This window comes from Antechinus flavipes, chromosome 6 (genome assembly GCF_016432865.1).
Source record: "Antechinus flavipes isolate AdamAnt ecotype Samford, QLD, Australia chromosome 6, AdamAnt_v2, whole genome shotgun sequence".
Lineage (NCBI taxonomy): Eukaryota > Metazoa > Chordata > Mammalia > Dasyuromorphia > Dasyuridae > Antechinus > Antechinus flavipes.
Window position 1 is genome coordinate 37017472 of NC_067403.1, and position 26961 is coordinate 37044432.

Here is a 26961-nt window from a genome sequence, read left to right on the forward strand (position 1 = left end):
TTTATTTATATCATCTTTATTGTAAACAGAGGTCATTAACATGTTACATCAACTAAAGTTAGCAATACGGAACAGATTTATCTAATTTTTTTTTGTATGGCAGAATTGGTAAACACCAACATCTCTGAAACAGATTACAAATTATCAGCATTTCAAAGGTACAATGGTCTCTTTAGTGTCATATTTAGCACCACTGAACTCTCACCTCCTAAAAATTAATTTAATTACCAATGGGCAACAATAATTACTATCATTACACAAACTGTAATTAAATAATACAAATACATATTTTAAAATGTGTAGACCAGCAAATTATACACAGGAAGTTCATGTTTTCCATAGTACCACAGATTTAGAGAGAAAGGTTCTTAACTGCTATCTGGAGCAAATCCCTCATTTTATAATGAGGCTCAGAGGGGCGTGTCCGAGGGGAGACCTGGGATTTAAAGCCAGATTCTGGCTCCCAATCCAGGGCTCTTTCCAGTACAACTCGGTCTTTCTACAACTGATTGCTTTTTCTAAAAAGTGCTGGAGCCAGTCCTGGGTTTCAGAACTTGACTGGTTCTGGAAGAGGAAGTTCTAGACTAACTCTAAGGGAAATGTCCTAGTGAGGAAAGCCGTCCTCAAGTAAAATGGGCTGCCTCTGGAGGTAGGTGATTCCCCTTCTCTGGAGCTCTTCAAGCTCAGCAAGGGCCTGGGAGGGGATTCCTTTCTGGGAGTCCCTTCCACCCCTAACTCTATGATGGCACGAACCTGGTTTCAGGAACACAGTCAAGCACCATCTGGTGGTAAGAGAGAGTAACGCCCAACTTCTATGTAATCAAAGCTCTATGCATGTGCCCTGATCCCCTTTAGCTTTTTTTGTGGTTTACACAGATGCTCTGCAGCAAAAAGTAGGGACCGCCACTTTAGAATTCTCTCCTTTGATGCACTTCTGTAAACCGCCCCAAAGGATGCTATCTAATCAAAGCACTTGGAAGGGGGGTGAGCATGTATACACACATACATGTACAGATACACATATGTATATAAACCAAAAAACAAATGTCACAATTTCAAAAAGAATTACAACAGGTCATGTGATTACTTAATAACACTCTAGTGCAATAAACTCATACAGTTTAGATAAGATACTTATTTAAATCAATCTAAACAAAGCACTTAACTAACTAAAAAGAACAGTTGGGGGAATTTGAATTTAATGAGATTTCCAAGTGGAGTATATATGGAAAGACAGTCCCAGCAAAATAGCTGCATTAATAAACAGAGGTCACAATTCAGTTTTACATATTTAAAGTGCAAACTTTCAGGATTAGGAAAGGAAACAATGGTTACTTCAATTACATTTAATGAACCCAAGCTAATGTTTAGGTTTTGATATGTACTTTGTTTTAAAATTATTTACACTGACAATAGTAACACTATCAAATATTGGATTTTTTAGACTTCCTTGTCTACACAGTATTAGAAATCATTAAAAAAAATTTGCTAGATTAAAACATTATGCAAATGTAAGCTTAAATTTACTTAAGCTTCCTGGATAAAAAAGAAGCAGGTGGAGCCTGTGGTTCATTACTGACGACTATTTAACAGGCCAATAATTCCCTTTAAAGGCCCCTTAAAGGGGCTCGTTTGGCCTATATATATAAATAAAATAAACAGTACAAATAAGAAATGTGTTAAAAACAATTAAATTGTTGGTAGAAGGGGGAGTAGAAGAGGATGTTGAGAATGGGGACTGTAATCTTATTTTGCTAATCTGAAATTATTTGTGTTATTCTCTCGTATGGAAAACAACAGTATAGGGCTTATTTTAGTGCAATGCTTTGGAACCAGCCTTTTTTAAAATTCTGATTTTTAAATCTGGTAATGAAAAATCAAGTTTTCTTGACTGACTTGAAATTTATTTACTCTCTTCTGTTCTCTTTAGGCAAATAACTTTTGTTTTCTTAAAAATCACACACACAAAATCTTAAAGGTTAGTTTGAATTGGTCTTTTGAAGACCAAGTACCATCTTTGTCATCTTCTTAGAGCTTCAGATTAGATATCAAAATGTTTACTTATATTATTCATGCAGTACTACCAGAACCAAACACTGAATGCTTATTAGTATTATGTCATAGTATAGTTATACTCAACAGTACTTTAAGTAAAAATATGGCATCACAAAATATTTTCTTCAGGACTCCTAACTAGGTTTTTGTTTTCTTATTACTTTATCACATGTATTTAAAATTCCTTTGATCTCACTGGCATGTTGGGAGAGACTCTGCCCCATGACTAATTCAGTATGAAATTTCAAAGTCATTATTCTTAGAAGCCCAAATCACATATAGTCTATTAGTAAAATTTTAATTTTTCCAGATTTAAAAATATATTTATATACAGATTATATAACTTTTTAATAATTTAATGAGTGGTCAGTCCTCATAATTATCAAAAACTTACTTATAATGAGTCTAACAGCTAAACCAGCCCTTTGTTCTGTGGACAAGAAATGATGTTTAAAAAACATTTCTTGAAATGTTTCATTTTGATTTTATTCATTTCTCATAATATTTTAAAAATAGATTTGTCTGATGCTCAGCATGGTGTAATTAAATGGAAAATTTTAAGGTTCTGGCTATTTTCATTCAGAATATTTTAAATTTAGAGATTATTTAACAGATCTATTAATGCTAGGCCGTTAAGATAACTACAATGCATTATCATAAACTCTGTAAAAACAATGGCTTGCATGCATGCACTTTAAAAAAAAAAGTAAAGACAAGTATAAACACACTGATGACTTTCTCTCTCTCTCTCTCCAGCTCATCTAATGTGTGTTTCCACAAGGGTTGTCTGAGATCTGGCAGCCCATATTTTGGCCTGTCACTTGTACTTTGAACAGAGTTCCGTCTGCACACATGCAGAGCTTGTAGCGCACCCAGTCACCATTATTTAACTGATCTCCAAAAGAAGAACTTGGTAGGCGAGAAGTGCTGACCATCACAGATCCATTTAGGATGATGCTGTGTTCCTAGGATGAATAAGAATATGGTTCATTTATTACCAACAGCAGTAGTGAGAACAATAGTTAATAAATGCAGTTTACTACAACAATAACAAAAAAGGGGACAAATGAGTTCAAATTCAATTAGAAGTCTTCTATCCTAACTTTAAGTTTGATATGCAATAGTTAACCTGGCATACATTTTGTTTTTCAACCATTAAATTAGTGCTGCCCTGGAATTTTCCTGACCGTGATAGACTTATAAAGCAAGCAGACATCTACTGAGTATTATTAAAAGATGAAATGCAGTTCGTTGTCACTTCTAAGGTCTCATGCATACCGAATCACCATACAAGAAAGGAATGGACCTCTGACTTCACTAGTACAGGGAACTCCCTGCTTAAGGAAAATCTTTTCTACAATGCAGCTCAGCACCTAGAACTCCAAGAGGGTATAAGTGACTTCCAGAGACACAAGACCAGGATGTATAGAGGCTACATTGGAACTCTGGTCTTTGTGGTTCTGGGCAAAGAACATAATATGCTGCCTCTCAGCCATAATACCATTATGCTACAGACTACAAACTAGTGCAATGATTTTGATTAATAACATGAGGAAACAGGTTTTTCTTCTCAGTCAAAAGAATGATTTAATTTCTATAGTTTTGTCATCATTACATATAGGATTCACATCAGTTTTATAACTTTAAATATCAACATTCCAAACAAATTTTGGTACAGACCAAATCTTTTCCCAACCCATTGCTCCCCAAACCTTCTGATGCATGTATTTTAAGATGATTTTTTTAGTGGGACCACACTGGAATATTACATTATGATGTGAATATGAAGACATAACATATGTTAAACAAAATTATTTTGGATATAACTTGTTAAAAAAACTAAGAATAACGTTAATTTTTTACAACAGAGTTTCAGAAAGATTCTGCTACAACTCTTTTAAAAGTGTATAACAGTCCTATGTCTCATTCATTCTGTTTTATCACATATGTAATTTTGGCCACAATTAATATTTTGGACCTGAAAGAGGTACTCATTTGAGCTTTTGACCCTTTCTTAGTACTATTCTTGTGACTGGAGAATTTTCATCAGAAAAGAGAGAATTTTCTTTTGTGGCATTAAAATAAATCTTGTAAAGTAAGTCTAAGATAAATATTTGATAAATTCCTTCTTGTATTTAAACAAAAAAGAAATATCCACGCTTCAAAATATTAGCAAGAAAACACATTCAAGAAACATAGAAGTCATGCATTTCTTCCTGCTCTCGGCAATTAAATGTATACACATGTTGGCCCAAATGTGATTTTATTGATTTAGAGAACTCTCAGTTATGAAACTCCCTTTACTAAAAAGAGACTGGTAACTGTTCTCCCATTTCTGGCCTCCAGAGTTGCATTGGGAAATTCTGTCTTTCAGGCTGAAGTAGCCATTCTTAGAATAGTATCCTCATTCTAGGGCTGGTTCTCCAAAGGAAAGCCATTGAATAATGGTTTTTTAAATGTATGTTATTGGGGCTTCACAATCAGATTTCTTTAGTTAATCTTAGAACAAGTGAGGCAACAGTGACTTTCAAACTTCATGCTGATTCTGCCACCTAGTGGTCAGTTCAATCTCTTAAAACTTTTATGTTCTCTAACCAGTATCTTATGAATTTCAAGTTATTCATTGTTATTCCCCTAAGTGAAAGTATGTGCTTTTACATCTATGGTTATCATCTGGAAAAGGGCCAATATACATCAAAGCTAAAATTAGCAAAGCTGTTATTTCCATTTTCAAAAATGGAGAGGCTGGGGCGCTCAGAGATGTTTAAGGAGTCAGGAACAGAATGGAACACTGGACAACTAATCTTTCCAGGAGACAACATCTGCGACCTGGATGACTTATAGTTTTACAAATATGCCTCAGTTCTCTCTATATTTGAGAAATGAGGCCTTTGTCAGATATATTTGCTATAAAAACTCCCCCACAGCTTCTAATCTTGGTTGCACTGGTTTTGTTTGTGCAAAACCTTTTAAATTTAATATAATAAATGCTTCCTATTTCATTTGGTCATAAATTTTTCCCATCTCTGTCAATCTGACACTATTCCTTACTTTCCTAATTTGCTTAAGCCTTAGGTCTAAGTCATGTCTTTGTTTTCCCCTTATCTTCTTACCAAGATTTCTTTAAATCTGTTTTACTCTCCTACTTATCTTTGCTATAGATTAAGCCATTTACTAAGCACTTACTATATGCCAGAAACTGGGCTATGAGTCAATACTACTTATGATTTTCAACCATTGTCTTCTAAAAGATTTTACAAATGTGTTCACATTCTAAATTGGCATTGCTCTTGGATGCCTCATTTTCTTGACAGGTTAAGACAAGTATTTGCCAAGGTGCTCTGACTGAACAAGTTGTGGTATTTGAATGTAATGGAATACTATTGTGCTATAAGAAATGACAAGGAGATTAATTTCAGAAAAACCCATGAAGTGAGCAAACCAGGAGAACACGGCCCACAGTAACAGCAATATTGTAAGATGACCTTTTTGCTTCCTTGTTATGATGACTATTTTACATTGGTTAAACTTCCAAATGAAATTACTGGCATGTATCCCAGGGATCTGGACAATCTTTTCATTACATTGTCCTTCAGACATTGAAGAACCTACAGGTTTCTGAAAAAATCCTGATCCTAATTTAATAATTATTAATATAAAAAAGAAACCATTATTTCTCTCATCAAATATCAGAGTAGATGTCAACTTAATTGGAAAGATCCAAACAAATCCTATAGAGTTCTTTGCAGAGATTAATCTACCTCTTCATCCTTTATAGTAGATGCTGGCGAATATTCTGCAATTATTTTCCACAGTGCTGTTTTTGCAAATGTATGAATATTACAAGATGACCAAATGTCCCATAAAATTATCCTTCTTTATTTTCTTTTGTGGACAACAGAAAAACTTCAGCCATCAATATAGTAGAATAGAACAGGTACTGGCTCAGCAGTCAAAGCTCAGAACTCAAATTCTGCCCCAGATCCTTCATGGATCATTGTGGACAAGTTGCTTAACTTTGTTGAGACTGAGTTTTCCCATCTGCCAAATGAAAGGATTAGACTAAATGATATTTGGATTACCTTTCAGCTCTATGTCATCATGAGCTGATCCTTTTTTGCCCAAGGAAGTACCTGCCATTCTTTCCTTTAGCTAAAACATTGTTCTTTTTAAATTTTTTTTAATTTCAAGACTGATATGACTTTACTGCTTCACACGCACAATACACGTGATACATATATTCAAAAACATTACTGCACCTAATCATCAATAATGTAATTAATGCAATGGCTGCTCAACGAAGTATTCACTACTACTACCTAACTCCTAAGCAGATTCATGTTTTCAGTCATTCCTCTATACACCAAGATAATCGATAACATGAGACATATACCATGCATACTTTAAAAATTACTTAGGAAAAATAACATCTCATTCAAACAATCCTTTAAACAGTCCTTTAAAAAATACATTATCTAATTATGTAGACCATTAAGAGTTATTTGTAGTTCCTTGCCTTTTGATGTAGAATTTGTTGCTTGATTTTTTTTTTTTTTTGAAAAATAACTTTAATGAACCAAGACAAAGAAGGTTCTCAATAAGTATGTGAATGATACAATGAATGATTATTGAAGGTGGCTAAAATATACCACAGGCAAGAATAATTAGCAAATGCATTTAACTGTCAGATTGATTACACTTCCAAAACCAAATTTGTCAGAACTTAAACAACCTGAAACTACTCTCTCTCAACTGTTAAATCCAAAGGTTTTCCCTTAGTCTTCATCCCTCTGGACTTCTATCACATGACCCCTCTAGCTTCACCTGGAGACCTCTCTTCTCTGGGTTTCTGTGGCAGTGCTCTCTTGATTTTCTATCTACGTCTCTGGCCATTCCTCAGCAGTCTGTATATCTGGTTCCTATCTGTGTTTGTTCCCAGTTCCATCCTGGGTCCTCTCCTTTCCTCTCTAAATCCTTTCTCTTGATGATCTAATCAGAAGCCATGAGTTCCACTACAGTCTCTAAGCAGATGACTAACCACTTGCCTATTAGGCATTTCCAAGTCAAGTTCAGTAGGAACTTTCACCTTGGCTTTAGCTCACCTTTCCAGGTGTATGGCACCTTAAAGACAACAGTCCAAAACAGAACTCTTTCCTCCAAAATTCTCCTTTTATAAATTTTCCACTTTCTGTTAAAGGTAAATACTGTGATCCTTCGAGTCTTACAGGTATGAACCTTGGTCTTGTCCTTAACTTCTCTCTCCTTTATTTATCCCCAATTAGCTGCCAAAGTTTTCCACCCCTTCCCCTGGCTCTAATCCCCTCTCTCTACCCAGACCTGAAGTTCGGAATTTTTATTTATTTCTACTTAAATCAGGAGTTTGATCTGAGGTCCAAGAATTTGTTTATTTTTAATGTTTTGGGTTTTCTTTTTAATAGTTTGATAATAGTTTCAGTAGAATTAGTTTCCATTGTAATTCTATGCATTTATTTATTTATTGAAATAACTTTTTATTGATAGAACCCATGCCAGGGTAATTTTTTTTACTGCATTATCTCTTGCATTCACTTCTGTTCTGATTTTTCCCCTCCCTCCTTCCCTCCACCCCCTCCCCTAGATGGCAAGCAGTCCTTTACATGTTGAATAGGTTACAGTATATCCTAGATACAATATATGTGTGCGGAACCGAACAGTTTTCTTGTTGCACAGGGAGAATTGAATTCAGAAGGTAGAAATAACCCGGGAAGAAAAACAAAAATGCAAGCAGTTTATGTTCATTTCCCAGTGTTCTTTCTTTGGGTGTAGCTGCTTCTGTCCATCTTTGATCTGAATTAACTCTCTTTATCGAAGAGATCCACTTCCATCAGAATATATCCTCAAACAGTATCGTTGTTGAGGTATAATGATCTCCTGGTTCTGCTTATTTCACTAAGCATCAGTTCATGTAAGTCTCGCCAGTCCTCTCTGTATTCATCCTGCTGGTCATTTCTTACAGAACAATAATATTCCATAACATTCATATACCACAATTTACTCAACCATTCTCCAATTGATGGACATCCATTCATTTTCCAGCTTCTAGCCACTACAAACAGGGCTGCCACAAACATTTTGGCACATACAGGTCCCTTTCCCTTCTTTAGTATCTCTTTGGGTTATGTATAAGCCCAGTTAATTCTATGTATTTAAAGACACACTGTGGAGAAGGAATTCCTGGCCTGCTCCATTCTTCTACAACCCCAGAGGCTGTTCTCTGCAGTTACAACAGCCTCCAAGGAGTCTCCTTGTTCCAACTCTCAGCATATCCTCCCTTGTGTTGCCCTTCCTCAGGCACAGAAGGGACCAGCGGCTCTTCCTACAAGCCCTCTCCAGTTAACTTGCAGCCCCTCGCATGAGGCCCTGTCCTTATGGGCATGTGCTCCTCTTGCCCTCCTCTCCCAATCACTCACATACAACCCTCCATCTTTCTTATCTTCACTGACCTGGCGGTCCCCCTGCCTGAGCTGAGTTCGTGCTCCCCTCCATCTCACAGAATTCCTGCTTTCTTCCTTCTAAGACATAGCCCCAGCATCACTTGGTCTTTTATTTTTACATCACAAACACCTGTAGATTGAAGCCACTCCATGAAAAACCTCTTGTTAATCTACAAAGTGACCTCATCTGGATTTAAAATTAAAAAAAAAAAAAAAAGAATTAACCAATTAACCAAACTACTCGCTTCCCCTCTACTGAAAAAAAGAAAAACAAATTCCTGCAACAAATGTACATAGTCAGGCAAATCTCCTCACTGACTAATACAAAAATGGGCCCCTTTGTGCCCCTTAACTGTCACCTCCATCAGATAGTATATTTCATCACTGATCCTTTAGAATCATGATTAGGTCCCTGAACCTAGTTTTGAGAGCATTTTTTGTAATGACAGCATAGCTGAATAAATTATTCTCTTGGTTCTGCTCATTTCATTTTCCATTTATTATTATTATTAATTATTACATTCCAGTTTGTTATTAAATGCTAGATATCATCACTAATTACAAAATGCAAATTAAAATAATTATGAGATTCCATTTCATAATAATCAAATTGGCAAAGATAACAAAAAAGGAAAAAAGGTAAGTGTTGCGAGATGTAGGAAAATAGACACAATGATGCACTATTAGAGGAACTGTGAATGGGCACAATCATTCTAGAAATCAATTTAGAATTATAAACAAAAAAAGTTACTCATCAGGACACACTCTATACTTCTATAAGGTCTATCATCCAAAAGTGATTTTAAAGAATAGGGGGAAGTCCTATATTTACAAAAATATTGATAGTAACTCTTTTAGTGGTATCAAAAAATGAAAACTAAAAAGATGCCCAACAATTGAGGAATGGTTGAATAAGGGGTTGTATATGAATGTGATGGCATACTGTGTAATAAGAAATGAAGAAATAAGATGATTTCAGAGACATGGAAAGACTCAAATGAACTGAGGTACAGTAAAAGTTGCAGAACCAGAACAATTTATATTATAACATCAATATTATAAAAACTAACAAGTTTGAGGACTTCCACAAATTGATGAAGAATGAAATAAGAAGAACTAGGAGATCAATTTATATGATAACATTATACACTGCTTTCTACTGAGGTCTTTTCTAATTCCTACAACTACCAGTGCCCTTACCCTCTCTCAAACCAACTTGTTTTGAACTATTTTGTGCAGGGTGTCATAAAATTCTTAATACAATTTTAACTTCTTAAAACTTACAGGGAATTTTATAATGCAGATGAAGAAACAGAGCTAAAAAAAGATTCAATCCTTGCCAAAGAATATATAACCTAGTACTTTTCTTAATACATCTCATCCTTATACAATTCTAAACTAGATAAAACTATTCCCATTTTACATGCATTTTACATTTTAATGCAAATTAAAATAATTATGAGATTCCATTTCATAATAATCAAATTGGCAAAGATAACAAAAAAGGAAAAAAGATAAGTGTTGAGAGATGTAGGAAAATAGACACAATGATGCACTATTAGAGGAACTGTGAATGGGCACAATCTTAAACTTATAAATGCACCCAAACTTCTGGGACACCTTATATTGATTCTCTTTAAATTTATTCCTTTGTGTTTCTGAAATTTAAGCCCCTTGTAAAAAGGGATTGTTTCATTCATTGCCTTTGCACCCTCAGTATCTAGCATAGAAGTAGATGTTTAAGGAAAATGTATTGATTGATATTATTCCTTTTACACATTTTATGTTTCAGCCAAACCCACCTACTTGCTATTTATAAGATACCCTTATTTCTTATCTCCAAATCTTTGTACCAGTTTTCTCTTTATCCTAGAATATAAAGTCTTCTCACCTCCACTTGAATCTCCCACAAGGCTTACTTAGCTCAAGTCTACCTCCTATATAAGGTCTTTCCTGATCTCCCTAATTCTTGGTATTCTCCTCCCATGAAATTGCTTCCTTTTTACTTTGTGCCAGTTATTAGTGGGGCTTTCCCCATATCAGTAGAATGTAAATCTCTCGAGGGGAGAGACTTTCACGTGTCCTCCCCAGCACAATCCCTAGACAAGCTTAATGAAGGCTGGCTCAATCAAGAATTGAGCAAACATTTATTGTTTACTCTCTATGAGATCCTGTGCAAAGTACTTAGGATACAAAGACAAAGATGAAACACTTCCTGTATTCTACTGGGGGAAAACAACCTGTGCAGGTCTAAGTCTATACAAAACAATGTGGGGGTGAGAGAAAAGCATCAGTAATGGAGGAAAACACCAAAAGACTCAGGTAGAAGGTAGCACGTGTGCAAGGAAACTAGGAATCCTAAGAGTTGAATGAACCAGTGAATAAATGTGTTCTGGTGAGAAATATGAGCATGTGCAAGTGTTGGTAAACAATGTGTGAAACATTATTTCTAATTTCCTATAGCTGTATTTGATCAAGGTAGGTATCTTTTACGAAACCATTCATCCTGATAATGGAAGTGTAACTAGAAACATATTTTATGAACCTGTTATTTATTTTCTTATGCTGTGGAATTTATGACTGTATATGTGAATAAGTAATTTCAAATTATTTTTGATTCCTTAAAAGTTGGAAATTTAACAATAGCAAAAAAAAAATGAAGTTTTCTATTTTTAATTCTCATGCTGAAATAATTTTAAGTTCTTTTAATATATACTTACAGCTTTTAATTCCACATTGCCACCCACATGAAATTCAATGGTTTTGCCCATAATGAATACACCTTCATTCCCACGGACAATGGCACGCCCATCAACCTTTATATTTAAATCACTTGTAGCATTACTGGTAATCTGTAAAAAATAAACAAAATAAAAACACCCCCCCCCAAATGTATTAAAATATAGTTTATAATCTATGTAAGAATTATTACTATCAAGAGCTACACTGTTTGTGACATATAAATTATTTCAAGAGAAAAAATATCCCTGGGCATTTTGTAAGATAGATATATCATGAATTGTCTATTTTGAAAATGAGATAACTGAGAGACAAAGAGATTAAGTAATTTACCACAGGAAATATAACCCAGTATTCTCTCTCTATTAAACTAGGTTTCCTTGTACAATGCTAAATTACATAAAAACCATACTTCCATTTAAAGAATTGGATAATAATTTCACCACTGTTATTCATATAAAAAGGAAAATTAAAATCCGTACCCTTTCAGTAGATGCTTTCTGTACATTCAAACTCTTTACTCCACTTGGCAAATGAAATTCGTGGGTTTCATAGTCTGTACTGAATAAAATATTTTGAGTCCTTGGGTCAAAAAACTGCATGCCAATGTCACTTGTAATAGAAGTTTTGTTCTTTTCTACACTGAGTTTCGTTGTTCCTTGCTGAAAAACAATCTTTAGAAACATACTTTATGGTGAATATAATTTCAACACATATCATAAACACAAAACCCATGGAATTATATTCTAAAACATGCCTAGTAGACTAAAGAGAGTCTTTGCAGCTCTCACTTTGCACTATATGCTACTAATGGATATCTTGTATACTTGCACTATGGGGAAGGGAGCAGCATTGGCTACTCTTAACATGAGACACATAACATAGTTCTTCAGCATTAGGACTGGGGAGAGATATTTGTAGGGGCACCTAACAGTACTTGTAAGCTTTGTAAAGGAAACTGTGAGATAACACATTATGTTCAAAATGGAAGTTTTCTGGACCAGAAAAGTACATAAGAAGTCACCTTTACCTGAAGTAGAGAATGAGTACAATGTATACTCTTAATAATTTTTGAAAGTGAAACTCCCCATATAAAAAAACAATCATTAAATAATGTTAGAAAATAAATTATGGAATTTAAAGAAAACATCATGTTTCTTTGTTAAGGATTAGTCTTTCTGGTAAAAATGAATATGTTTATAGTTTTCCTATAGAGAAAATTTTTGGCTTCCAACACTATTCATAACCCCACCCCTCCACAGATCATAAGAGTTGAAATGGCTTAATGCTCACACCCTGTTTAGTAATCAAAATGAGCATGCATTTTTTCATAAATAACTTAGCTCTAATATCCCATTTCCCACTTTTGCTTTAATTGATGTGATAACTTACTGGTTGGTTATTGCCAGTGATAACCAAATTTTCATTACGTCTGCCTCCTACTGTGCTCTTATAAAGAGGGTGTATAACTCCCATATCAGATACTTGTTTAAATCGCAGCAAACCACTCTCATGGAATTCCATACTGTCACAACCATTGGGTCCAATTCGGATCACAGCCCAGATAACAAGTGTTATCTAAAAAAGTAAGATAAACTCAACATTACATTTAGTATAACATCAGACTTAACTAAGAAAAAAATCCTAAAAATCTTCCCCTAAGAAGAAATAATAGGGGCAGCTCGTTGGTTCAGTGGATAGAGCACCAGCCCTGAAGTCAGGAGGATCTGAATTCAAACCTGGCCTCAAACTCTTAGTACTTCCTAACTATATGATCCTGGACAAGTTACTTAATCCCCAACTGCCTCAGGAAAAAAAATACTTCCTAAAAGAAATGGTACAAATGCTATAATCATAGAAATGGCATATGGTTTATAAGACTTTTTTTTTTTTTAATGTCATTTAAATAACAGAAATAAATTTGGAAAAAATATGAAGTATTATTAAGAAGCAAAGAAATCAGTACACATATTAAATGAACTAGGAAAGGAAAAAAGTATTCATTAACACTAAAAAAAAGGTAAGGGATATAATATGTAAAAATAACATATGACAATAGATACAGCATTTTGTATCAGTAGTTTTTCATCTCTCTCTGGAGAGGAAGATACATTTCATTATTTGTCTTTTGCAGCCAATACTGGTCATTGTTTTTAAAGTTAGTTCAGCTGCCTTTTTATATTTATTTGTTTTTGTTTATATTGTTTATTACAGTGGTCAATGTGTATACTGGGCTCTTGGTGGTTCTCTCTTCTTTCCCCATAAGTTCTTACAAATATTCCTAATTTTTTTGAATTGTTCATATTCATTGTTTCATATGGTATAATAATGTTTCATTATATTTAATCTCTTCTTACTAAATAATTTCCCAAGGAATATTTATTACAGAATTGACACAAGATGGTGTGGAAAGAATATTGTACCAGGAACCAGAGTAAAAGGAAATGGATTCAATTTGGAATTAGAGGACCTCAGACTAAAACTCAGCTTTGCTTCCTATCTAAAAGACTTTCAACCTCTTTTGAATTTAGTTTCCTTATCTTTAAAATGGGCTAAATAACCTCATGAAATCCTTTCTATTTCTGACTCTATGATACTAAGACCTAAGTTCAAATCCACTTATCTGACACAACTTACTAGCCTTATGATAGGGCATGTCACCCAACCTCCTTCAACCTTAACTATCTTATGAGAAACTATTCAGGTCATCCTAAACCAGATGAACAAATGAATGCTTTATATGCTGATAATGGAAAATATAAGGAAAACATTAAACATTCTATATGTTTTACTCACAATTAAATTGATAACAGCCAAGATAAAAAGGAGAACGATCACACAGATGGCTAAATTGCCTTTTCTTCCCCTCAGGCCAGTTTTATGGAGTCGATCCTCATCAATTGGAATATATCCAGCTTTAAAGTTACTGTTATGCTCTTTATTAACATTTCTTCTCTCAACAGCCTTCTCCCGCATAGACTTCTTTACAGGACCATTGGAACTTTGCTAGGCAATGCAAAACACCACCAAGTTAATAAGCATACAGATTTGTGCTCAAAGTAATGAAAGTTGAACTACTAATTGGAATTACACTAGCAATGAAAAAGTAGATTTGCATAGCTTGCATCTACAAGAATTAGCCACTTTATTATATTAGGTAATATAGAGTAAAGGTTCATCTCCAGAATTTGCTCTATTCTGCCTCCGTATTCTTATTGGCTATTCTATGCCTATGTAGTTTAGTACGGGAGACAGGTTAAAATGTCCGGGGGCAAACAATATTGTAGATAAAACCTACTCTCTCATTGAACTGCAGAGAACTGTGAGCTGATAGAAAAGCTTTAAGTGACCATAGGGCACTCTGGGATTTGAGTTAAGTCCCAAGAGTGAGTGGTATTTGGGGGGAAGTGCATGGAACAGATTATGTATGAGAAAACAGGAGGTAGAAGGGGCCAGGTTGTAAAGGAATTAAATACCAAGCACTGGAGTTTATAATTGATCCTAGAGGCAACAGGGATTATAAGAGTTTATACTGAGTGTGGGGAGAAAAGGGTTATATGGTCACATCTGTGTTTTAGATCAACTTTTTTTGATATTTGTATGAGGGATGAACTCAGACAGGGAAGAGATCTGACCTAGGGAGTTTGGGGAGAAGTGCTAAGAGCCTAAGCAGAGTAGTGGTTTTGTATGAGTAGAAGGGGACTTACTAGAGGGATGTTGTGAACATAGAAATATTGAGGTAGAAAATTTGGCAAATGATTGGATGCATGGGATGGGAGTGAGGAGTTGAGGATGACAGAGGTTGTGAACCTAAGTGACTGGAAGGAGGGTGGTATCTTGGACAATAACAGGAAAATTCCTATAGGAACTACAAGTATTCCTCTTTCTAGTACATGAATAGGCAAATCTGGGATGAAATTACAGCTCTTCTCTCTTATTCTTCTAAGATGTTTTGGGAAGCAGCCCTAGGTAACTGGAATAATTGTCCTAGAAGAGGAAAAAGGGTTGAAAAAGTGAGTGGGGGGTACTCCCTGAGCTCCTAAACTCAGCCCAAGAAGTATACAAATAGGAGGCATTTTCTTTTAGCACCAGAAAAGATGTGACAATAAGATAATTGAGCTGGAACTGGAAGAAGTTTTACCTGTAAAGAACAAAGTCTGAGGCTGTGGAACCAATGTAAAAAATAAGGTGCAAGAAAGCAGGCAATCTGGTTTGAAGGCACCGTTGGGCTATAAAAACATTTGGGAAAGACAGAAACTCAGGAGTGTTCTAGCCTATGAATTGCATTATAAATCTGGTCTTCTAGAAAAATAAATGAGTACTACCTGATGGTGAGAATCCTAGAAAGTGAACAGAGAGCTGAGGAAAATGAGAAAGCACAGCAAAATGAAACTGCAATCAGTGATATCTATTAGGATCTGCTGGACAGACAGCATGGCTATGGAAATAGATAAAGGGAGCTGATAAGGTATTTTCAGTGGAGCCCTACTAAGGGTAATGCTAAATGTGACTGAGACTGTACTGTGTATGTGGCTGTACCGAGGGTTGTTCACTAATGGGTATTATTATTTTATTACTGTTATTGGTTCTGGTCCAAGTTCATTCCATTTCTTTTAACCTACAATTGAATTTGGGCCTTGAGATCTTGAATATTTATAAGAAGCAGCTACAATCACCTATAGTAGATTGGAAGAAAATTTGTTGAGGGAGCCTTTAAATTAACAAATTAACTCAATGAAGAAGTTAAAATTAATTGAATGATGAAGAAGTATTCCAGCGTAGCCACACAAGAAGCTCTCTAGGAAGCTCAGATTTTTAAAAGACGTGTATTAACAATGAAATTAGAAACATATAACCAAGGATGAATAAAAGTGGTCTGAAAATAATGTCCAAAAAGCTAAAGCCCAAAACAAATGAATTCTGGAAGGAAAAAAAAAGGCTAATGGCAATTTTAAAAGCTTACTGACCAAATTCTAATGTTTATCTTAGTTTTTTTTTTTTTTTTTTTAAGTTCATTCTTCTTTCCCTCACTCTCATTTAAAGGCTTTGTCTTTATGTGCCCATACGGTACATTCATCTTTTATAAATAAAAAGATTGGTGTGAGAAAAACTTATCATAATTAAACCCTAAAGTAATTGCTTGAAAGATCTGGAGTGAAGTAACTTGTCCAAAGTAATAAGGCTAATTAAGTGTCAGAGGCAAAATATGTATCTAAGTGTTATCAGATTCTTGCAGAATGTAACCTCTTCAAGGGCTCACCCTGTTTTCATGTTTCTATTTGTATTCCCAACACAGCATACAGTGCCTGGCTTACTGTAGGTAAGGATGGACACTTGTTGAATTGAAACACAAAATTCTCCCTTTTAAAGTTCTTTGAAACGAGGCCTCTTCTTTTCTAGGCTTTTCACACATTACTCTCCTCCATGTGCTCTGGATCCTTGTTTTTCCTTGAACATGATACTTCACTTCTGAACTCTAAGCATTTTCTCTGTCTTCTTATCTCCACTTCCTGGCCCTTCAAGTTCAAGTTAAAGCGTTGGCTTTGCAAGCCCTTTCCCACGGCTCTTTAAGCTTACTGCCTTTTCTCTGAGAATTCAGGGGCCCAAGACCACCACAGAAGCCCTTCTAAGGAGCCCATTCTCACAATGCCACTCACATGGATACTGATGTTAAATGACTGACAGTGATTTCGAGTTGGTGACAGAACCAACAACAAGAGAAGCTGCATATTCAAATGAAATCCAGGCTTCCCAGTCTGAGGGGAAAGAGTAATAAAGAAACCAGGAAGCAAACTGAGGGAGCCAAGTCAGACTTGCTGTTCTTTAGGACTCAAGAGATTGGGGCAGCTCAGGAAAAGGTCAGCTTATGTTGAGAAAGAAGCGGAGTGGAGCAAGAAGTGGGATCCAGCCAAAACCAAAAGACTGAAGGATACTCAAAGGGGACGTGATGTTTTATAATACACTCTTTCATGTCTGAGAGAAAATCAGCATGAAGATTTAAGCTCAAACAGGAAGGGGCAGCTAGATGGTGCAGTAGATAGAGCACTAGCTCTGAAGTCAGGAGGACCTGAGTTCAAATCTGGCCTCAGACAATTAACACTTCCTAGCTGTGTGACCATGGGCAAGTCACTTACCCCCAATTGCCTCAGAGAAAAAAAATCAAACAGGAAAACAGGCAAAAATATGCCACCGAATGTTTTTTGAGGTAGCAAAAAAGTGGGTGCTCTTTAATTAAATAGATTAAATAAATTATGGTATGTGAATATAATGAAATAGCAAATATGAGGAATTCAGGAATATATAAAAAGATTTCTATGAATTGTTGTAAATTGTAAAAGACAGAATTGGAATACCACATATAAAACAACTAAATTAAATTAAAAACACCTAAACGAATTAAAGAACACTAAAACAAAGGCAAATGACTGTAATCATCATCTTGGCCCCATCGAACAGATGATAGAATGAATCTCCCTCTTTTTAGGGAGGGGGACTCCAAGTGTAGACAATATATAATGTGATCAGATACTGTCATTTCATCAATTAGCTTAAGTTTTTATTTTTTTGGTTACATAGTTCACATTTCATTGGGTATCTATTTAGCTTACTATGCTTCTCCCAAGAATCAGTCCTGTTCTCTATACTATTTTACTTGTTCATCTCATGAATTCCCATGGATTCAATTATCATCTCTCTACAGATGATTCTCAGATCTTTTTATCTAATTCCAATCTCTGCTGATCTCCAGTTTCCCATCTCTTAACTGCCTTTTGGACAGCTTGAATGGATATCCCATGGGCATCTTAAACTCTGTTCAATCCAGAACTGAACTTATTAGCTTTTCCCTCAGACCTAACATATTACTACTACTGAGATTACCAGCACTCTGTTCATTCTATCTTCAAAGCATGTTCTGTAAATACCCCTTCTTTCTGGGACACAACCACTATCCTGGGCAAGTCCTCATCACCTCAAACTTGAACTCTTGCAACAGCCTGCTGGTTGGTCTCCTTCCCTAAGAATTTTCTCCACTCAGCAGTCACCCTCCCTTCCACAAATTCTTCTGGCTCCCTACTATTTCTAGGATCAAATATATAATCCTTTGTCTTTAAAATCCTTCATAACCTGAACTCTTCATTTTCAGACTTTTTTATATGCTATCCTTGTTCTTACATGAATATGATACTTCACCCCTGGATTCTGAGGTCTATTTTCCCATGCCTGGGACTTTGTCCCTTCTCAGCTTAACCTCTTGGCTTCCTTCAAATTTCACCGAAAGTCTTAATTTTGCACAAAACCTTCCCCAGTCCTCCTTAATCTTATAATTTAATCTTCCTTTGAGGTAATAATCTCTATAATTTATCCTTTATCTATCATGTCTGCAAATAGTTTAGATCATCTTCACTAGACTGTACCTTGAGGACACAGGTTATTTTTTCTTTCCATTTTTTTTTTTTTTTTTTTTGTATCCCCAGTACTTAGCACAGTATCTTTCACAAATTGGAGGCTTAAATGTTTCTGGACTGACTGTGGTAGGGAAGGATAGCTAAGAAAAACTAAAGTAAAAACAAAAGGCTTCAAGATGAGACTTGAAGAAAGCCATGGGATGGAGATGAGAAAGAAGAGTTCTAGATGTGTTAAACAAACATACAAAAAGCTTGGAGTCCAAGGCTGAAGAAGCATATTTAAGGAAGAATAAGGAAGCTAATTATCACTGGATCACAGAATACATGAAGGGGAGTAAGGTACAAGAAACCGGGAAAGACAGGAAGCAGTAAGAGTATGAAAGACTTTGAACACAAAGATTTTACATTTGAGCCTGGAAGAAATAATAGGGAACCACTAGAGTTTACTGATTAAGCGGGTGAGAACCAAGAGAAGAATGAGCCCTAGTGAGGAAACTTGAAGCAGGGAGACCCCAGTAAGTGTTCCAAGCAAGCCCTTGCTTGCACCAGAATGTTGGAGGAGAGAAGGGGGCATATACAAGAGATATTCTTTAGATAGAATCAACAGAATTCATCAAAAAATTGGGTAAGGGGAGGTGAGGAGAATGATGAATTAAAGAAGACCACTAGGTTTAGTTTGAGTGCCTAGGAAGACAATGGTATCAACAGTAATAAGGAAGTTAGGAAGAGAGGAAGATTTGAAGGAAAAGATAACGATTTCAAGTATGGACTTGAGCTTAATATAACTTTAAGAAAATAACTATGAAAGACTTGGTTTTTCTCGGTGATTCAGAGATCCAAAGCAATCCCAATAAACTTTGGACGGAAAATGCCAAATGCATCCAGAAAAAGAACTAAGGAGACTGAATGCAAATCAACACATGCTATGTTCACTTTTTAATCTCTCCCATGGTTTTCCCCTCTTGCTCTGATTTTTCTCCCCCAATACGATTCATAAAATATTGTGTATTAAAAATTAATTTACCAGAAAACAAAACGATGTCTATGGGACATCCACTATGGGATGTATAAAAAACAGCTGAAAAAGGTATGAAACAGCAGGTTAGCATAGAAGTTGGGCCTTGCCAAACAAGCTTAAGAAACATCTGCTTAGAAATAATTGAATCCATGGGAGCTCATGAGATCAAGTGAAATAGTGTAGAAATACTTAAAGTTCTTTAGGAACAGAGGAAAAATTAGTGTGACTTTTATATGAACTGGGATTAATCAGAATTTCTGCATTTTTCAACAATACAGAAATTACATTTTTCTGAATTAATCACGTTTCATGTTTTCTTTCTTTTTTTTAAAGGAACAGAGGAAAAATTAGTGCGACTTTTATATGAACTGGGATTAATCAGAATTTCTGCATTTTTCAACAATACAAAAATTACATTTTTCTGAACTAATCACATTTCATGTTTTCTTTTTTTTAAAGAACAGAGGAAAAATTAGTGTGACTTTTATATGAACTGGGATTAATCAGAATTTCTGCATTTTTCAACAATACAGAAATTACATTTTTCTGAATTAATCACGTTTCATGTTTTCTTTCTTTTTTTTAAAGGAACAGAGGAAAAATTAGTGCGACTTTTATATGAACTGGGATTAATCAGAATTTCTGCATTTTTCAACAATACAAAAATTACATTTTTCTGAACTAATCACATTTCATGTTTTCTTTTTTTTTAAAGGAACAGAGGAAAAATTAGTGCGACTTTTATATGAACTGGGATTAATCAGAATTTCTGCATTTTTCAACAATACAAAAATTACATTTTCCTGAATTAATCACGTTTCATGTTTTCTTTCTTTTTTTTTAAAGGAACAGAGGAAAAATTAGTGCGACTTTTATATGAACTGGGATTGATCAGAATTTCTGCATTTTTCAACAATACAAAAATTACATTTTCCTGAATTAATCACGTTTCATGTTTTCTTTCTTTTTTTTTAAAGGAACAGAGGAAAAATTAGTGCGACTTTTATATGAACTGGGATTGATCAGAATTTCTGCATTTTTCAACAATACAAAAATTACATTTTTCTGAACTAATCACATTTCATGTTTTTTTTTTTTAAAGGAACAGAGGAAAAATTAGTGCGACTTTTATATGAACTGGGATTAATCAGAATTTCTGCATTTTTCAACAATACAAAAATTACATTTTTCTGAACTAATCACATTTCATGTTTTCTTTTCTTTTTCTTTTTTCTTTTTTTTTAAAGAAAAAAGGGCGGGAGGTTTTTTTAAAAAAGGAAAAAAGGGGAGAGGTTTACAAAAAGAGTGGGGAGCCTCTAAGTCCCTTTGCAGATTTTTGCAGGCCCACGCAGGAAGGTATAGGTTAGTAATACATGTACCAATATAGTCAAACATCTTCCCGAGAGGATTTAAAGGCTTTAAGCCACACGTTGGGAGCTCCGGGTACCTCTATTTCTGGCCCAGGAGGATCCCGTTACGGCCCGGGATTGAGCCTCAGGGGCCTGAAGGGTGGAGACCGGGATGCGCAGCCAGGGATAGCCCAGGAACAGCTGCTGGCTAGCCGAGGATGACAAGCACGGGGTGGGTCTCGCGAAGGCGCCTCCAGGGTGCGAGTACTATTTACAAGCTTCTCCCTAGCAAGCTGCTCTCTCCTCCCAGCCGCAGTCGAGACCCCGGGGCCGGCTCGGCCCCTCCCTCTCTTCGGGAAGCCCCGGGCCCCGCTGGGTGACAGCGGGTCCCCTGAGGGCTCAAGGCAGGTTTTGCCCCAGACCCCGAAGGGGAGGGCGCGCGGCAGGTGGGGGGAGGGGCAAGAGTGGCTTCCCGACCGCTTTACTTCGGGGAGAATGAAATCGCGCCCCCGGCCCCCTTCCGATCTGGGGAAGGCCGCCTCCACACACCCTTAGCTCACAGGACTGACCTGCTCGGTTACCGCAGCAGCTGTCGCCGTCGCAGCCATGTTCCCGCTCCGGCACCCCAGGCTGCCCGAGGCAGCGCCCTCAGCCCCCGCCGCCCCCCACCTCGCGCCCCTGCGCCTGCGCCCGCGTTCCCGTGCCCGCGCCTGCGCTCTGGCCGCGAGAGCGCGAGCTGCGCGTGCGCGAAGACCACCCTTTGCGGCGCGGGGATTGTGGCGGCTTGCACGCACAGTGTGTGGAGAAACCCGTCCCACCATGGCCCACAGTTCGGTCCTTGCCTGAGGTGGGGAAGACAACCTCGGCCGTCCCCGTTGCCCTTCACATCCCGGGTGGCTTGGGTGGTGGACCGGCCCGAAGCCTTCGGGACAACCGCCGTGAAGACGGGGTCCTGTGGGCGGGTTATGGCGGGGAGAGGGGGGGATTATGAGGAGGAAGCCTTCCCAGTCAGTGAGGACCACCTCAAGGCGGGGTGGTGGGGTGAGCGAGACCCCCCTAACGCAGCCTCCCGTCCCCACTGTTAACCTTGAGGATGCTGAACCCGGGGAAGACCTGATTAGATAAGAACCCGGGCCAATTTCCTCCCCCTTCCCCCGCCCCCTCCGGCGCCCTCCTCAATTACGAGTCAAGATAGTTTCTAGCATTCGTTTTGTTAGATTTTGAATTCAAAATTTTTCTCTTTCCTTCCCTTTCCTTCCAGACAGTAACGCGATGTGGATCATACACGAACATTCAAATCCAATCTATCTTCCCTATCATTCCCCTATGGCTCCTAAAAGATAACTTTTGCTTTTTTATCTCCTTTGCTTCCGAATATAAACCTCTCTCCCTACTCCATATCAGCCCCGTGGCTCCTAAAAAAAAATACCTTTTGCTTTTATGTCTTATCCTTTGTTTCCAAATATATTCCTCCTCCTACCCTTATCGGTCCCCCATGGCTCTTAAAACACATTGATACCTTCTGGTTTTATATCCCCTTTGCTTCTGAATATATTCATTCTCCTACATTATCAGGCTCCCAAATGGCTCCTAAAATATTGATACCTTTTATATATCCTTTGCTTCCATTTGAATATATCCTCCCTCTCTCCCCCAGAGATCCATCCTGTGAGGCGGATTTAGAAAGAATAAGCTTGAAAAAGTAATCTATTTCAAGATCAACTTTGAAGTTGAAGTTTGAATCCTGGATCTGCTGATACCCAAGTGTCTGACCTTGAAGTCACCTAACATCTTTGATATCTCAATTTCTCTCTCAATTGAGGGGAAAAAAACCCAAACCAAACCTCTTCCAACTACACTATTATCATCCATTGGCCCTCTTTTAAAAAGCGAGATGGGTAATAACAAATATGGTGCAATTGTCTGGGTAGACTCGGCTATTCTAAATCTTTGCACTAGCCACGAGGACAGTGTAATATACAGCTAAGTGTGTCTTTTCCCCTAAGATGAGGGTTATTCTTGATTTCTGATTTCATTTTCTTTGACTAGTTTGAGGCCAGTTTGCTTCTTTCCATTTCTACTTTGATTTCATAGTTTTCAGATCTTTGTCTTGTCCCGAATCCTCCAGATACCAGACTCAGTCTCAGTTTTGAAATGCTAGCTTCTTAAGAATTGACTTGCTTCTGACAATTTGTTATCCTGATCTCCATTCCTGCTTCCTTGACTTCTCAATTCCAGAGCTCTTTGCTTGTTAACTGTTACTTTAAGGTGGGATTTTCAGATGAGATGATGAAAATACTCTTGGGCAACAGGGGTCTTATTACAGAATTGTAAAATATCAGAACTAGAAAGGACTTTATCATTTAAACTAACTCCTTCATTTTACAGATAAGGAAATTAAGGTCTACAGAGATGATAACTTATTCCAAATCACAGAATAACATAGTAGTGCCAAGACTAGAACCCAGGTCTCCTGAGTCCTAAAGGTCAGTACTCTGTCCAGTGTGCCATGCAATTTTGGCACTTAAAGGTTATAGACTGGATCTTTTTTTTTAAAAGTAACATGAGCCACTGTAATTATATCTTTATATGTGCTGAAATGGTACACTAATGCTGTTAAATTGTCCTACAAGGGGAAAAAAAAAAGGTTCACTGCTAGATGTTGGGATTATGACATTGGAAAATCAAAAAAACTGAATGCCATCTTTTCTTTCTAACTTCTTTTCTACCAGGATTATGACATCAGAGGTAAGATAGCCAATCATATTCTTTTCATTCTCTCCTTGGTCATGTATACCACTAGTGTCAAATAGAAATGAAATCTGTCAATCATATTCTTTCTTTCTCTTCTTGTGTAGACCAGTGGTGTCAAATAGAAATGGGGCAACCAAATTACACATAAAAATCCCTGGGTGTAGCGTACTGATTTAGAAACCTCATATTGACATTATGTTTTATTGTATTTTATTTTGTTAATTATTTCCCAATTACATTTTAAATTGGTTCTTGATAATGTATTTGACACCTCTGGTGTATACTATATTTTCTTTATTTGAAATGATTTCTTCATTTTAACTTTCAACTTTATATGTAACTTGTGAGTCACACACATGTGTGTATGTCTAAATAAATACATTTTCTGAGAGATCAGTAAGAAATGTGATTTGACTAAGCTCACTTCTAAAGCAGGACATGAAAAACTGGTCAAATTACATTCAGTTAAAAAAGCTTTAGAATAGCTAAAAAAAAAAAAATGTGGATTCCAAAAGTCTTGGTTATATTCATACTCAAGTTTAAACTTTGCTTGGATTCATCACTATTGGCATACAAGCTATCTTTAGATATGTGGATATTGTTCATCCTGATTCAGCAAGAAGTATAAGGATATGTTTGGATTTTACATGTTTTAAGTATTTAGCTATTTCTGGATCTTGAGTTTTGTTATTGGATGGGTTTACAATAGTTTGGGAAGTATCTTCTTGTTTATACAAAGTTTGGAATATTAATTTCCCATTAAAGAACATAGAATAATTGGTGTTCAGAATATGTACTCTTCTTCTATGTTATTTTTAATTAGAAAATACAACCGGCTGATAACATTATAACTAGGACTTCACAGTAACTGAATTGTCAATCTTGAATTGGAATAGGTATATTTTTTTATTCAATCCAGAAGCTAAGATGAGTAATAATTTGTTGAATTGCTTAGTCTCTTCTTTCTCCACCCAAATAATCACAATGTATTTCAAAATGGAATTGAACCTTCCCACCAAGACACAAATATCTGATTTTTTTAAACTACTGAATTGGAGCAAAATTATCTAAACAGAACTTATACTGAGTATTTCATTTGTGTTGAGAAAGCATTTATCCTCTATTCCAAATGATTTAGATATAGAACATGAACCCTGCCCAGAAGAAGTTCTCTTATTGAGAAGAAAATAGAAATAAAAAGACAATTAAAAGTACAAGATAGCATATACTGAGTTTTTCTCAAAGACCATCCAAAATGGTATTTTTATGTTGGAATCAAGGTATGGTGTGGCTTACTGTGGCTGATTAGACCAATATGAGCTCGAAAGGCTCTACTTCAAATTGGGCACAAATAGTCCACATGAAGGTGTCTCTTTCTTTGTGCATCTCCCATTTCTTTTGAGTTACTGCAAATCTAATTCCCTCATAGAGTGTAGTGCCTTCTTTGATGTGAGCATGCCATTCTATTTTTTGCCAGTGTCTCCTGTGTCATGCAGTAGATCCCAGAGTTCTTCAGAATGCCCTTGAATTGTTTTGACAGGGATATGCTGAGGACTACAGGTAATAAATGCTCAGACATTAATATTAGAAAAAGCATATTTTTGAATTTTTATCATGAAGCAAATGCAGTGAAATTTAGTTCACTATTTCTCTGAGGATGTTAAGATTTTGACTGAGAAATAGTTTAATAAAGAGGACATTCAGCTTTATCATAGTATTAGACATTTCACTTTGATATTTATGAGGATTTCAAGATTGTGAAACAATGGAATGGAGGAAAGCATATTTTTTAAAAATTCAAACAATTTTTTTGGAGAAGTGCTATTTGTACAATTACAATTTTTTCTGCAAATAAGTCAATTTTGGTTGCATGGGAAATAAAACTTTTTTAAACCAAATTTATATTCTTATTTGCTCTCCTTTTAAAAAAAGTTCTATGGTCCTTTCTAATTTTAATTTCTTTCATTCTACTTCTACAAAAAGTATATTTTTATTAAAACTAGTAAGTAGTATGAAACCCAGCATATGTGTGTGTGTGTGTGTGTGTGTGTGTGTGTGTGTATTTTATATAGACATAATTCTGTTCTTTGTGTTGTACCAAAAAAGATCAGAGAGAGGAACTTAGAAATTTACTTTGGGTTTGCTTACAGTAGAACCTCACCAGTTCAAATAAACTTTGTAGGGGCCTAAAATAGTGAAGATTCAGAATTATAAGATATTTGACAATAAGTGATTTTTAATACTTTCAAATACATAAAGTAACAAAATTAATAGACTAACTAACACAGCAAGGGAACAGGCTTAACAACCAGATAAGAATGTTATGCCATCTAAAGAGCTGAGGGTTTTTTCTTAAAACAATTGCTGCATTATTGTTTGGAAATTCTTTTTAAACAAATGATGGCAAAGCCTGTCTTAAATTACAGCTTTTGAATTAAGTAAATTCTGAATTAATGAGGTATTATTTGATAATTTTGATACTAGTAAAATCTTGTCCAAACCTGAGAAGTTATTCTTCATGTGGGCTTATCTTGGAAACCCCGAAGCCATCCATCTGCACCCAAAAAAACAAGGCAAGAGAAAACTTTTTGATCAATGATGGTTTCCTGTGTCACAGGAACTTTGCCTAAATCAGTCAGGGAGGTAATTCTTAGATCATAGTCCACTAATACTGACAGTCTTGCTCATTCTATTGGTTTAAGTTGGAGGGAGGATTTGCTGACAGAGAGGGACATCTCAACAGGGATTTGAATTAAATTTTAAAGTAATACCTTTAATTTCATGCCAAAGTTTTCATGTTAGGGTTTCTCAGATTTAAAAACTTTTTCAGATAAGAAGTACCTTCTGGGGAGAGAAGTACTTCTGGGAGAAGTATCTCCCAGTATGTCCTAGGGTAGCATTTTTAGTATTAAGCCAGCAACTTAAAACGTTTTCTTTCCTCCTTAAAGCCCTGTCTCTGTGGTTCTCCATATCCCCCTTACCCTTTAAGGAAGTTTTCCTCCTAAAGCAGAGGTGTGAGGGGATGAACAAGGAGTCCTAATATGGTGGCTTTCAGATGCATCTTAAGAGCTGAACCAATGACTAGGCTGCAAAATATAACTTGCATCTCTGGTGCTTAGTAAAGGCCATGGTGTATTCTTCCAATACCCAGGACCTGAAATAGGGGA

General features: G+C 36.2%; 1 protein-coding gene across 2 annotated transcripts; it reads right to left on the reverse strand.

The window, feature by feature from the left end:
• SGCB (sarcoglycan beta) lies at positions 1–26874 on the reverse strand. 2 transcript variants are annotated; one of them, XM_051966650.1, is made up of 7 exons: positions 26776–26874; positions 26296–26348; positions 14064–14273; positions 12660–12845; positions 11750–11941; positions 11249–11380; positions 1–3020 (listed from the first exon to the last, which is right to left on the reverse strand). In XM_051966650.1, the coding sequence occupies exons 3-7, from the start codon at positions 14241–14243 to the stop codon at positions 2817–2819; spliced, it is 894 nt and encodes a 297-aa protein (XP_051822610.1). In that variant the 5' UTR covers positions 14244–14273; positions 26296–26348; positions 26776–26874; the 3' UTR covers positions 1–2816. The 2 variants fall into 2 exon arrangements, with proteins under 2 accessions (XP_051822610.1, XP_051822609.1); XM_051966649.1 differs by lacking the exons at positions 26296–26348; positions 26776–26874 and adding an exon at positions 21610–21699.
• Positions 26875–26961: the final 87 nt, after the last annotated feature.